This window comes from Blennius ocellaris, assembly GCF_963422515.1.
Source record: "Blennius ocellaris genome assembly, chromosome: 2".
NCBI lineage: Eukaryota > Metazoa > Chordata > Actinopteri > Blenniiformes > Blenniidae > Blennius > Blennius ocellaris.
In genome coordinates this window covers 15,836,303-15,850,298 of record NC_137651.1, presented here as the reverse complement: position 1 = coordinate 15,850,298, position 13,996 = coordinate 15,836,303, and the positions used below count along the sequence as shown (strand labels likewise).

At 41.3% G+C, this 13,996-nt stretch overlaps 1 protein-coding gene across 9 annotated transcripts in view; it reads right to left on the bottom strand.

Moving 5' to 3' along the window:
• Positions 1 to 13,591, bottom strand: part of fli1 (Fli-1 proto-oncogene, ETS transcription factor) — a 30,145-nt gene extending 16,554 nt beyond the window's left edge. Inside the window, exons 1-6 of one of the 9 annotated variants that reach the window (XM_080509407.1) lie at positions 13,476 to 13,591; positions 11,895 to 12,002; positions 2,448 to 2,462; positions 2,251 to 2,360; positions 1,793 to 1,944; positions 692 to 895 (exon numbers count right to left, since the gene is read on the bottom strand). In XM_080509407.1, coding sequence (XP_080365533.1) covers positions 692 to 895; positions 1,793 to 1,944; positions 2,251 to 2,360; positions 2,448 to 2,462; positions 11,895 to 11,960 — 547 coding nt within the window. In that variant the 5' untranslated portion in view covers positions 11,961 to 12,002; positions 13,476 to 13,591. Of the gene's footprint in view, positions 1 to 691; positions 896 to 1,792; positions 1,948 to 2,250; positions 2,463 to 7,401; positions 7,544 to 7,565; positions 7,703 to 11,894; positions 12,003 to 13,475 lie in introns of those variants that run through there. The other 8 variants (XM_080509401.1, XM_080509402.1, XM_080509403.1 and 5 more) reach the window with 8 other exon arrangements.
• Positions 13,592 to 13,996: the final 405 nt, after the last annotated feature.

Here is a 13,996-nt window from a genome sequence, read left to right as displayed (position 1 = left end):
ATGTGGAATAAGGCGCTGCAAAGTGTAGTGGGGGGATGTGGTTGATGGTTATCTTGAGAGGAAAAAGAAACCCTCTTGGTTTCCACAGCCCCACTTAAGACGGGGGTACCCATTTTGAAGAAAATGAATTTCCAGTAAAAGCAGTTTCATTGTTTACTGTTGGTAATATAAATAGTGTGGTGGCAAAAAGAAAGTGTCATGTTGTTATCCCTGGTCTGGCTACAGGAGCTCCTTTTCAGTCTCAGTCTTTCTTCCCAAAAAAGTAAAAGAAATATGTAATATGGAAAGAAGCTTGTGCATTGACTAAAAGTCAATTTTGATTTTCAGACTTTGGCTGGGACAGATGTGAGTGCAGACTTCACCTCAGGCACAACAGCAGGATGTAAAACAGAAAGAGCTCCATGCAGGAATATTGCTGTCTATCTACTGTTATAAAAAACAAAAAAACACACAAAATAAAAGATGTCCATATGTTGAAAAAATATTTTCTATTCTGTTTTCTACCAATATTGATACACACACACACACACACACACACACACACACACACACACACACACACACACACACACACACACACACACACACACACACACACACACACACACACACACACACACACACACACACCACTTTTTCATGGCTCACTCTTTTTTTCCCCCTATGCTTATTTTACTGAATGTGTACTTACTTTCCCTGAGGTAATTGAGATGAGAGAGAAGCACTTCTGCGTTGTACATGGTGGTCAGTCGGAGGAAGTCGTCCTTGCTCATCTTGCAGAGCGATTTGCCGTCTGTGTTTTGAAACAGTGCCGTGTCAATCTCAAGCAGACCATACTCCTTGATGGCCCATTCTAGCCACTGGCGCACATGGTCCTGTGACCACAGGGATGGGTCTGCAGGAAAACAGGAGAGAGGACAGAAGGTTTATCAGTGGTATAAAATGCTTTGTTTTCAGCAGATGAGAGAAAGCTGCTTGGGAAGTCTAGGCTATCTTTGTTTTTATTTGGTGAACAACACAGTTTATGTTTGCTTTTTAATGGTTTTACTGCTGTATATTGTATATTACTGTCTTCAGTAAAATCTTGTATTTTTATTTGGTTAAGACAAATAAACACAGTATATGCAAATATGCTGCTCAACCAAAGTCTAAAACACTGCACAGCCAATTGGGAAACCTTAACCCCAAACTCACCACATGTGGTTAAGGAGGTGCATCCACGTGGAGCTCCTATCAGGTTAATAGATGAGTTGCCTTTTGCCTCAGTTTAAGACTCATACTAGCAGCACAGCCTTTGAAATGGAAAGTTTACCAAGGCTCCACTCAGTTTTAATTAAATGAATTAGATGTGGTCATTTTTGGGAAAATACAGTCATTTTTGGCTTTCAGGCTTATGTCTAACACTATAATCAGCTTACACATTAATGAAAAAACTTGAACCCTAAAACTGCACTTGTTACCCTGAACACTCTTGTTTCACATACTGAAAGACTGAATTGGTGAAAGAAGTGATGAAATAAAGTGCTCTGGCATGCTAACAGACGCCTCAGCCGGCATCAATTCAGTCATACCCCCATGGGTGGTGTAAAATAGCTGAACAATGCTTTACCCAGTGAAGCAGCTAAGAAAAAAAAATAACACTCATAAAGCATTTACAACACTGGCAAATCATTCCAAAACAGAGAAGTGAGTCTATAATGCATCACCTAACATAGTAGAACACATACTGTACAGTCGGACTGATTTATTAGTAATCATGTTTTGTCATATTGGTTTTCAAAACTGCTTTTACCTGCAGGTACAATGACCCTCCGCTCATTGGTTGTCATGTTGGGTGGAGGAGCGTTCTTCTCATCCATGTAGTTTCCATAGGTCATCTGGGATGTGTCATTACCCCCCACCAGCTTATTACATTTACCCACACTGCAGTCCACCGGAGACTCCCTGCTACACAATCACACAGACGTGCAAGTTTTGAAAATATTATCAAAAGATAAATTGGGTGTTGTTGGCTTTTCTTTCTAGCCATTGACTTTGGCATGAGACACTCGGGGCCTCCACTTGCCTGGGCCAAGCATATCAAAGATTAGACGCAAAAGTGAAGGTTAGCTGTGGTGAAGAAATGACTTGTTGAATGACAAATGACAACGGAAGAAACTCTCCAGTCTGTCTAATGACAGATTGATTTTCAAAAGACTCATCCAGGGGCTTAAAGCGTGTCACATGCAGAATGTTCCTGTTAAGTCCTACCTGGATCCGTTCATGTGCTCATATTCTCTCTTGACATTGACCCGCACAGGTTGGTTGATCCACTCCTGCTGTGGTGGTAAGGGGTTGATTTTGTGGGTTTGGCCATAGTCCTGTGTGCCAGATGCAGTCATGTCTGTCTTGGGGAGAGGGGCAGCAGCAGCGTATGGAGGCTCAAATAGGGACTGATCTTCACTCACCACTGATAGCGCCTCCTGAAGGAAGATGGGACATAGCATGTTACACACCACCATTGGAGTAAATATACATTTAAAAGGATACTTTGGTTTTTTTTTTTTTTTTTAGAAATGTAATTAAATTTACATATTTTACTAGTACTTAAGTCATAATATGGGCTTTCAGTTGTAAAGTTAGTCTGAAAGTCAATAAGGCCCAATAAACCTAAAATGTATATATTTTTTTCATCATGGGTCTTTAGGGTACCTATTAATTTATCTGTGACAAATAATTGTCGACAATTGGTTTATTTTGACGACCAATTTCCTTCTATTCTCTTTCTTCAGAACAATGTAACGTGTGCTGAATCATCCTCCCCTCAACATGATTCCTGACTCTATGGCCAATCAAATGGGGGAGATACGCCGCCTCGCTGGTGTTTTCTGCACCAACAGCAGTGTAGGCTTCAGATATTGTAACATACAAACAACATGATTGGCTCCCAAACATCCCAATCAAATCAGGTATACATTCTCCTACAACCTGAGCCAATTTCCATTATATATATGTAAATACAACAATATCAATAAACACACACCTTGTTTAACGGGATGTCAAAATGCTTTCTTTTTCTTTTTAATCTTGCGCTATAACATGGATTACCCCACTTTGGTTGCTTCCTTAAAGCTAAGCATTGTCTCTCTGTCGCCTTATATTGAACCAAAAGAATGTTAAATTTTATCTTTTAACCCTCACAAACATGAGTAACTATGACTCGTTTCTTGTTAGACATCTACCCAAAACTTGTCAAATTTCTGATCTGCTGTGTATTTTTGTTTACAGCAATTATGTGCAGTTACAGGTCATATCGCAGTCTGGCATCCTCACTCGTTTGTGTATACTGCCCACGTAGCAACTGCAACTTCCTGTTGATGTTAGTACAACTTCAAACAGGCCCACTGCCTCGTAAGACAGAGCTGTATGACGTTGAGTTGAGGACGTGCTAATTTACATGATCATCAAATATAAATATTCACCCACTGTTCAACAAGTGCCAAAAGAAATATGTGTTGACTGAATATTAACAATCTTCTAATCTGAATATCTCTGAATCCCCAGTTGCCATCATTTGCTTTATGATCAGTATCATCATAATTTCCCAAGGACCCCAAAATCCCCCGTCAGGCCTTGGTGTGTCTGTCTTGTCTGAGCGTCGGGCTTCCCTCCACAGCCGAAGACTCAACAGAAGCAGGAGGGGTCACGACGACTCTGACCCCTCTGCAGCGGCTCAGCTGGAGCAATGTAAGTTTATTAAAGAAAACAAACGCAGAAACTCTGGGCTGGACAATATATTGCATGGCTTCAACACGCTCTCCGTGTAATGTCTTGGAAGTAAAGCACGGATTATATATTTGACGGGTCGGACCTGAACATGACGATGTCACCACTGAAGTGTTTGACAGAGATCGGGCAGCGGCACCGACTCAGCTGTGTGCCAGCCGCAAACCTTTATAGGATGACAGAACTATACTGCCTGACACTGACTGGTGAGTCAGTCCCATACATCACAGTGAACACAAGAAAATAGGCAAAAAAAGAAAGAAAACAAAAAACAAACAAAAAAACCCCCCCAATATGTCAAAAATATTAAGTGAAATCATTACAGTCATGTGCCTCTGAGGACTGGGCTCGGATCTGATGCACATCTGGATCTGATAGGATCTGATGGCAAAGCTTAGACCGAGACGTGTCTAATCCTTGAAGACTGAATCATTTCATTCCAACATGCCACATATCTGCCTCCGGGGGAAAAACTCCACTTGATATTCATTGATCAATATTTCCAGCATGTTGCCGTTGCATTCTCTAAAATGTTACTTTTATGAAAGTGAAATCCTCTGGATCTCACATAAGACATGTCATGCGAGTGGAAAGTTTCCACTTATCCCTACTTTGAATGATAAATGTCTTTGGTACAGCAAGCTGATATGTCTCACTGGTACAATTGAACATTTGATGTAAAAGTAAATGATAAATACAGAGTAAAGAAAATCTGAAATGTCTATGCTGCAATTTTCTCAAAACTTTGCAAATCCCATTGTACTTTATCATATGTACATTATAAACAAAACATTGGCACTTTATACCCTGCATTTCAAAGTGTACATATCTGAGAACTCTAAACCGAGCATGTTTCAGTAAAATGAGAGTTCTTAAACTCACAGGATGAAATCATTTCAGTCGTTACTGCACATCACTGGAAACATGAAACACTTTGATGGAAACCTTTTAAGATAACGTGACATTGCTACTTTCACTTGAACTATATATTGTGTGATGCTTGTTCTTAGTAGTATAATACCTCAATTTGTAATGATCGCTCCAGTGATCGGATCTGACGATATTATTGCTGGTTAGATGCTAAACTGCATTTTGTTGCATTTGTAATGACAATAAAGTTGAATCTAATCTAATCTAATCTAATCTAATCTAATCTAATAGTCTTCTGTTTCAACGTCCGACACCTGACTGTGTGTACACAATGTAGGTTAAAATAAGAATAAAAGTGATAAAATAACAAGTGTTTGTGGCAGTTATTCACATGTTTTGATCATCTTCTGGGAACACCTGTGAATCAAGTACAAACCTGTTTGTATTTAAGCAATATGCTGAACTGAATTATCAAGTCAATCTGAGTCATACATATTTCTTTATGCGATTAGACATGGCTGATCCTATGGAACATGACAAATGGCAAACAAACTTTGGGGATTTCATGAAAAAAAAAATACTCTTTAGGTTTCTGGGGGTGGATATAGAAGTGGAACCTCTCCAGAGCATTTAACCAGCTGCCAGAATGAGATTTTCCAGTGATTTCATCAGTGGATCCATCACAGTCTGTACAATGGCAAGACACACTATCAGAGCTGAGCACAGCAGCGAGTCTGTGGATGATAAAGTGTAAAAAGAGTGAGGGAATGTCTCATTCTAGGCCGATAAAGGCTCTGCGACCTATTGTGACTGTTGCTCGTTATATTTACAATGACATATCAGCCCCTGCAATTGGAGCAATGATTGGCAAGTGGTGCGGGCCTATCAAGATTGTGGTGGTTTCTTTTAAAAATAGAAGCGCGCCATGCTCAGAGAAGCTGAAACGATGACTGAGCAGTGCCAGTTTGCTGTGTTTTCTTTCCAGTATCTGCAAGGAACACACATTTAATACCAGTGAGGGTTTCAGACGGTTACACACACTTTTCTGTCTGTCTGTCTCGAAACACCAAAAGATAATATGTGGGACCCTTTTAGACACTATAGATAAACCTCTCTTGAAGGAAGATATGTTAAATCCTGACCACAAATACTTCAGGAAGTTTCTAAAATTAGAAGAAGAAAAAAAAGACAGTTTATTCTTTAAAATATATTTTCCAGTTTCACTTCATCACTGCAAATTAGGAAGAAGAAAATAAAAACGGTGAATAAATTATAGCTCAGTCGTGACGCTGTAGCCACCATTAGAAGCATTGTGTGAGTGTGACACCTGCTGGGAGCAACCTCTGTTCTGTTTACATCAGCCAAGTCTATCTCCCCAAATGCGTCACGACGCGCCCGGTGCAGACTGGATATATGCAGTCGCTCCGCATCCCAGACTACACGTGTATCTGTTTGGCGTTCACACACAGCCATCTCGCAGGAGCCACCCAGAGGGGGGCATTCCTGTCTTTTGTTTAAGGAGGAAGAGGAAACCTGTCAGGAAAAGATTGTGTGGAGCAGGAAACTCTCATGGTTAGAGAGTCCTTCCTTTCTTTTTTGCGAGCATGAATGCAGTTAACAGCCAGTCATTTATACTCAAGGATTCAATTATGATTACAATAATTTGCCACGGCTCCTTGCTTTGTAAGAAGAAAACAAGAACAGGTTGACACAATCGTGCTCTCATGCACGTGCATATCAGCGCAATCATAGCACTCCGGGCGAAAGTCGTCGGGATTTAGGTGAATATAAGATATATGAAGCCTGACAGATTTTGTCTGGCCAACGATGACACTCATCCAGATCTCACACCACACCCAGACACCACAAACCAGCTACTTCAAATTTCCACAAGTGAACAAGTCATATCACGTTTCCACAACAATAAGAGCAAATACAGATGCCTGTGCATTCTTCCCGACATAACACTTGTTAACACTGTGACACAGGCTGGACTCGTCGCGGACAGAACTAAGCGGGACATGCCATTTAACATCTGGCTGCAGCCATAATGCATCTGGAATTTGACTGTCGCGGGCCAGTAGCCAATGTTAATGTAGACTCCGCCACTACCAGCATACCATTTCAAAATAGTTGTGTAACTACGAAAGGAGCAAACCACGGAATCATTGTGAAGCTCTGCGGCTTAAAGTGTTGCAAACTCTGCAGTTACCGCACCAAGTTGCCAAAAATGACAGCTTTCTCTGCTCTGTGACAAAACCCTTCGTCCTCCAACGGAGAGACGGGAGCTATGACAGTCAACAGGAACACTAAAAGAAAGAACAGTTCTGGTGGAAAAAACCCCCAAAAAAACAAACAGATTATGGCCGTTTCTGACCCACGACAGGAACTTCGAGTCGAGCCGGCGACGTGCCACACCGCTGTTGCGCAGCTCCACACCTCGGATCTAACGGTACATCCAGACTTTACTATTGCTCAACCTCCGCTGCCCATAATAAAAACGAAATCAACGAAGTTACTGACGACGCAAAGCTCTTGGGAAGTTAACTTTACATAGGTTATTTTTCTTGAAAAAAAAAGAAACCACAACACTTTCTATGCTTTTCCAGACGTGCGTAATTGTGCGCTTCGGCCACAAAGTCCAAAACGTGACTCTGATTTCGCTTTAAGTCCGCGCCATAACTCATCCTCACAAGCCGTCAGCGTTTTTGAAAAAAGGAAGAGGGATACATTCAAAACAAGAAGAAAAGAAGTAAATCTGGTTACCGCTTTCAGACCAAGAGAGAAAAGCCGCTCATCGTCGCCAGATTGGAGGTCCCAGCTCACAGACCGACACAGACAGGCATTTCAGCCCTTTGCTTGAAAAAAGGAGGCGCAACTCCGAAAAAGCAGTCTCCCACAAACTCATACACCCCGTTCTCCACCCTTACCTTAATAGTTCCGTCCATTTTGCGCAATTTTCAGCGGACCCCGACAATATCCCAAACATGACACGCTCCTGAATTAATTCCAGTCCCCGGTATGTGGCGGAGAGAAAGAGACACTTTTACCGGATTGGAGTTTTTTCTTTCCTCTAAATTTGGGAAGTGAAGTCACCACTGTTGAGAAGGTTGAGAAGGAAGCTGTGTGTCACCGAAAGCCCTGCCTTCAAAAAAGCAGGATACTGTCCCAGAGAGATAAGCAGGGAAAACAATTGAGTGTTCGCTCCGCTGTTATGTTTTTCTGCTCGGAAATATTTACAGGATGGCTGCCTGCGTTGTGCACAGCCATTGCTGCGTATAGCCTTGCTCTAGAATAGTGTGTGTTATGCTTTCCCAGTAATGCCACAGATGGTGTGGAGGGGTTTACTTTTTGTCCCGAGTTGTGAATTATTTTCTGCACACATTTGACGCGACGGCTTTCTAGAATGAGGTTTGCTGTCTTAACTTTGTGTGATGGCATGTTTTAGAGCGCTTTTTGAGTTCACGCCTACACTTTCAGACTTTCATCTGGCCATGCCCTCCATCCCTCTGTAAATCAGACTATCCACAGTTTTGTTCTATATTTCATGGTGAAAGTGATACGTTAAATAAACTTTGTCTTTGTATGCCGACAGATGTGTCTGTGGATGGAGCTTTAAATCAAAACAGGGGAGACATTTGAACACCTATGGTTTTTGCAACCCAGTCTCTTTTTTTTTTATTACAGCTTGCAATGAAGCCTCTGTGAAGTTTCCCTGAGACACCATTAATAAAAACCCAAGCATTCAGCTCTTAACCGCACTATAATCTGAATGTCTGCGCTACACGTGTGCATCATGCCTCTCCACGCAGGACTGAATAGAGGAAAAGAAAGCCTGCATCAACCGATGCGCACACGTGTTGCTATTGTTATTTGTTTTCATCTTCCTTATTTTTGTCTTCCATTGCCAGTGGCTGACTTCTCTCTGTACTAACTACAGACATGGGCATGGAGGAAGAAAAAAAACCTAAAACCTTCCATATAAACCCCACCCCCACATAGGTAGACTACTTTTTTTCCCCCGCTCAGTCTACTCGATGAAATTGCCCTCATCAATTCAGGAACAATTTGAGTGCAGATGCTGGACGTGGAGCCAGGTCTGAACGTCACCAGACTGATCACACTGCAAAAACAACTAACAATTCCATTACTACATTTCGCCTTTTTGTAGACAAGTGGAATAAATTGACCACAAGTAGGTAAATTACACTTTGGAGGCGTCAAAACGTCTAGATTCCTCAGAATTGACTATTCCATGCAACTGCAACCGTTTTGATTTATAATTTACAAAATAAACTTCGCTGTGTCAAGAGACCTGGTGGTTGACACTTTTCGATGATATATATATATATTTTTGCAGTGTTGGTGCGTCTGCCTTGGGGAGCGGCCTCAAAAGTGGCCAAACAGAGCCTGCGTCGCCGCAGCGTCTTGACAGCAGGGCCAGCCTGTCTGCTCTCAACTTGGGGGTCTGCTGGGGCCGTGGGCCCCCACCCTTGGGACCACCACATCTGGATCCTGCTAAGGGTCAAGGCTTCTCCTGCCTGAGGCCAGTTCAGGCTCGTGTAATTAAGGGAGACACCTTGTTTAACTCTTCAGTGGCTGCCTTGGTTTCTTTTTTTGTTTTTCTTTACATTCCAGCGTCTGGGGTTTCTGTATCATTTTATTAGAGGGGGGTTTGGTATTAAAAGAAGAGATTAAAAAAAAAAAAGGGCTTATAATGGGATTTTGGGTTGGTGATGCATCGTTTTAGACTTCAAGCTCAACCTTGAGGTTGTTGAGATTTCTGAGCCGTTTCCAAAATGCACATTGGACGTTAGTTTGATTTGTGGAGAAAACAACAACAACAAAAAAAAACCAAAACAAAGCTGTTTTAATTATACTTACTTAACACCCTCCCCCCCCCCCCCCCCCCTCACCCCCACCCCAACAAACAAACAAACAAACAAAAAACGAGCGCCTTGCCATTCAACCGGATTTCCCTTTAAAAGAGTACCTGCTTTTCCAACACTGGAGCTTATCAGAGCGACTGAGGGGGCAGGATCCACAAAGATCATAATGAATACAGTGGTAACAAACATTTTGGAAGGCCAGTAAACAGATGCAAGTTGGTTTACACAGTGAGCCACAGAACATCTGGCTTGACGCTGGAACGAGACAGCCAGACATTTCTTCTTACACCACGAGCCAGTAGCTCCTCTGTCTCTCCGCTGGGGCAACAAGCCAGAGGTGGGCGTACACTATGGTGCATTTATGCAGCTTTTCAACTGTTCAGCCCATCGTTTCTTCTTCTGCCGATATAAAGATCTGCTAGACAATTTGATTTAGACGATCAGATCAGTCCCAATGGGATTTATTTGCTGAAGAGTATAAATGAGATCATTTGGTGCATGTAAAGAAAACTCAATATTATATATTTCTTAAATGAAAATGTTTCGATTATATTGTTTCATGCTTTATAACAGACTAGATTTTTAGAGTGTATCTTGTACTTCGATGGTGTTTGACATTTTTCAACAAAAGCTGGTCACTCCTGTCTTATTGACACGCATTAAAAAAAAATATCCTCATTTGGTTATTTCTAAATTGGGAAATTACATCTTGCTTGTTGTGAGCAACTGCAGTGTTATTCCTCTGATGAAACAGTCCCAGTCCATGTGAGCCCGAGGTTGATGTTTATTAGACTGCAGACATGTATTCGGATCATTCCTTCTCTCGGGCTAAAAGACAGCCCGAGTCAAAATACTGAGGGCAAAGAAGTGGAGTCTGCAAGCGCGCATAAGCACGAACTGTCTGGCCCCTCGCTCCAGGCCATAATTAATTTGAGATTTATTTTTATTGGAGAGTTCCAGTCTCGCCTGGCCTTAACCAAACAAAACCAAATGCTGGGACGCGGATTCGCTTGAATGGGGAATATTTCTTTTAAATCTTGTATCGAGGCGTGCCACATTCTGACCAACATCTCCCTGGATGCCATCGAGCCAGCCAGCGACTGGCACGCAAAAACACACGCAGAGCATGAATCCACAATTTAAAAAAAAAAATAGAAAAGAAAAGAAAGAAAAGGAAAAGATGCAGTCAAATGAGATCAAACACAACATAATTCTTTTTTTTTTTTTTACTATGAATCATGAAGACTGAGACACAGTCACTGTAAAAATGAGGCTCATTATTAAGAAGAAAAAAAACACGTTTTACTCCGGCGCTAACCTCTCCTCTTTTTCTGTTTTTTTTAAACAGAAAGACTCGTTTCAACTCTTATTTTCTCCTCAAACATTCCTTGCTATTCAAGTCTCCCCCAACAAATCAAGAATTGTTCTGAACCCTGAAACGCAGAGTCTCTGCAGGATGAAAAGAGCCCTTATTCAAAGGGGGAATAAGTCTTCAAAACATTAACAAGTCGCCCTTGGAAAAATACCTTGATTATGAAGATATTGCCATAGCTCTCCTCTGCTGCACAATGGAGTATTTTAATGAGGCACAATCCGAGCAGTCAACCCACGACAAAACGTTATGAATACCTGTAACAACTACTGCGCATATATATATATATATATATATATGCGCATATATATATATATATATATATATATATATATATATATATATATATATATATATATATATATATATATATGCGCAGTAGTTGTTACAGATATTCATGCTGCGCCATGTGTGACACGTTTATGTGAAAACCAGATGTGCACTGTTTCACTGTTTGCTTTATTTACATTCTCTGGATCAAGAGAGAGAGTGAGACAGAGAGAGAGAGAGAGAGAGAGAGAGAGAGAGCGAGAGAGAGAGAGAGAGAGAGAGAGAGAGAGCGAATACTGCAGGTAATCCAGTGACGTCAAACATGATAATGGGTCATAAGTACCTCCTTTTAGCATTTAAAACAAAACAAAAAAAAGTGAAATCGATCTTGGTACCCACTGCAGACCACACCAGAGCAACAGTTCAACATTGTAAACATGTAGGTATGTAAAGCAGCAGGTGATAGGCTAATGTATATTTTATTGCACAAATATGTATTTTATTGTGTTATTATTATTGTATTATTGTATACATATGTACATTTTTCTACTTCATAAAATGAATAGGAAGTGCATAGCCATCAGTTAACTAACGTGACCCATAATGCAAATATAGGGAAAATACGAGTTTAATCATTCTTGTAACAGTGAGTGAGACTTTTTTCGTTTCTTTCTTGCTGGAAATAAGACTTAAATTAAAAGGATCCCAGCTTGTCACTCCAACATTACCTGATGGGAGGGATGGTGGTGTCTTACCTTGACGTAAGACGACGTGTCAGGAACAGTCTGAAACATTTTTGAAAGACAGGCCCAAGGGTGCTGGGTGTCCAGTGGGCTCTAAATCGGAAAAAAAAGAAAGAAAGAAAGAAAAGGATCACATTTCTTTATGTATTTATTCACTTTTATTTTGTGTATACGTTTTTGTCAGTTACACTTGTCACGAACTCTTTGGGCACACAGTGTGACCACTTCCACTAAAAGCTAAATAACCCCCCCTCCTCTCCTCACCCTTCTCCCTGTAGGTTCATTCATAAAACACTCATTTTTCAGCGGTGGTCAGCGGTATTAGATCCGGGTGGGTTTTAATTGCCTCTATCCTATATTTAACAACACCAATAGATGGAAATTACACCACTGACCTACTGCTAACATGGATGAATTACTCCAAGTCGCCCAATAGAAGCTGGGCAGCAAATAGAAGAAGAAGAAGAAAAAAAAGAACAAGAAAAGGAGAGGGCCCCATCCCAACCCCCATCACGTTTTCCCCTAAAGCTTACCACATATTGAAACACTTTTCGCTTTAATAAGTGCAGCTTACAAAGTCCAGGGTGAAAGGGCACTTAGAGGACGGTGTTTTTAGCCCTTCCCTCTCTCTAATTATTAGGAAGGCAGTGGCACAGGACATCACAAATGGCTGTTATATAGACTGCGTGATCAAGTATATGAACCTCTATTTTGGAAAATCCAGGAGGCACCATTAAAAGTTGAGCATATTCCAACAAGGCCTCTGGGATATCTCTGTCCTGCCCAGTGGCTTGCTGGCTGTCAATTTCAATCAAATTCAATCATTTTATTTGTGCCATTCTGGTGGATCGTGCAAACCTTGAAAAATAAAACTTTCTTGTTGGATTTTAATGGCTCCACAATTCTTTAAGTTGCATTGAAAACCTGCCCCGTATCGTAGAGGGATTATGAACGTGGCACGGTGAAAGTATTTGTGGGAACCACTGTTTTTTTTTTTTTTTTTGTCTTCTCGGCTCCTGCAGGCAAAACGCAGTGCTCGCCTCATAAAGTTCCCCAAATGCATCCAATTTCTACGCGGTAAAAAGAGCATAGGATCCCGCATCTGCAGCCAATTAGGCGGAGGAGGACTGGTGAATAACGGCGTGAACCTTCCTCCGAGACAGCCCCGTGGGCCGGGACCCCTCTAGTGTTACATTTTAAGCATCTTACCTCGCTGTTATCCATCATAAAGGAAAGTCAACTGATTTTCTGCTTATACACCCTTCGTTTTTTGTTTTGTTTTTTTGTTAATCTATATCTATTGATACTCGATCTATCTTGTTAATACTATTTTTCCCGATGTTAAAAACTTTCGATTACAAATCTTCGATTTACAAGGTTTTCATTTTGCATGACACAACGATTCAGTCAGTCGAAACATTCCGCTTTTGATCGATCTCTCTCTATTTTTTTTTTTTTGCACCGTGTCAAAGTATCGATAATAATGTGACACACCGAGCAGATGCGTGCAGGTTGAGTTTGTGAAACACAATCGGCGCTATAGTTTCTCGTTTCTCCTCCACTCACCTGTCGTTACAGCTCGATTGATCTGCTTTTCGATTCGGGCCGATCACTCCTCCTTATCAATTACTTTTCAAGAACAATCGCTCCTGTCCGTATAGTGGGGGGGAAATAGCCGTTTTCCCAATGATGATGCAGATGACAGTGAGTTATTTGGAAAGGGGCGAAAAGGAGCGCCGGGTGTATGAATGGAAATGTTGCTGTGATGGGAGAGCCGCGACCAATGAGCGGAGAGAGAAAACCTCCCCTCTCCTGCAGTGAGGCCACTGAACCGTGAAATGAGGGGAGAACAGAGCGCACACATTCACATTTCTTCTCAATTTATAAAGAAAAGTGCAGATTAAAAACAGTCGAGAGAAATTTGCGCACGAAAATAAAAAAAAGACCTTTACGCATGTCTGAACCAGACGCGCGCTGCAGGTGGAGTAACTTAAGTGTAAACAGAACGCCTCAAAACAACCACAAACCTCAAACGCTTTCTTCACAATCGACTTACTGTTGTCCTCTATAAGCGTTCCAAAATGTAA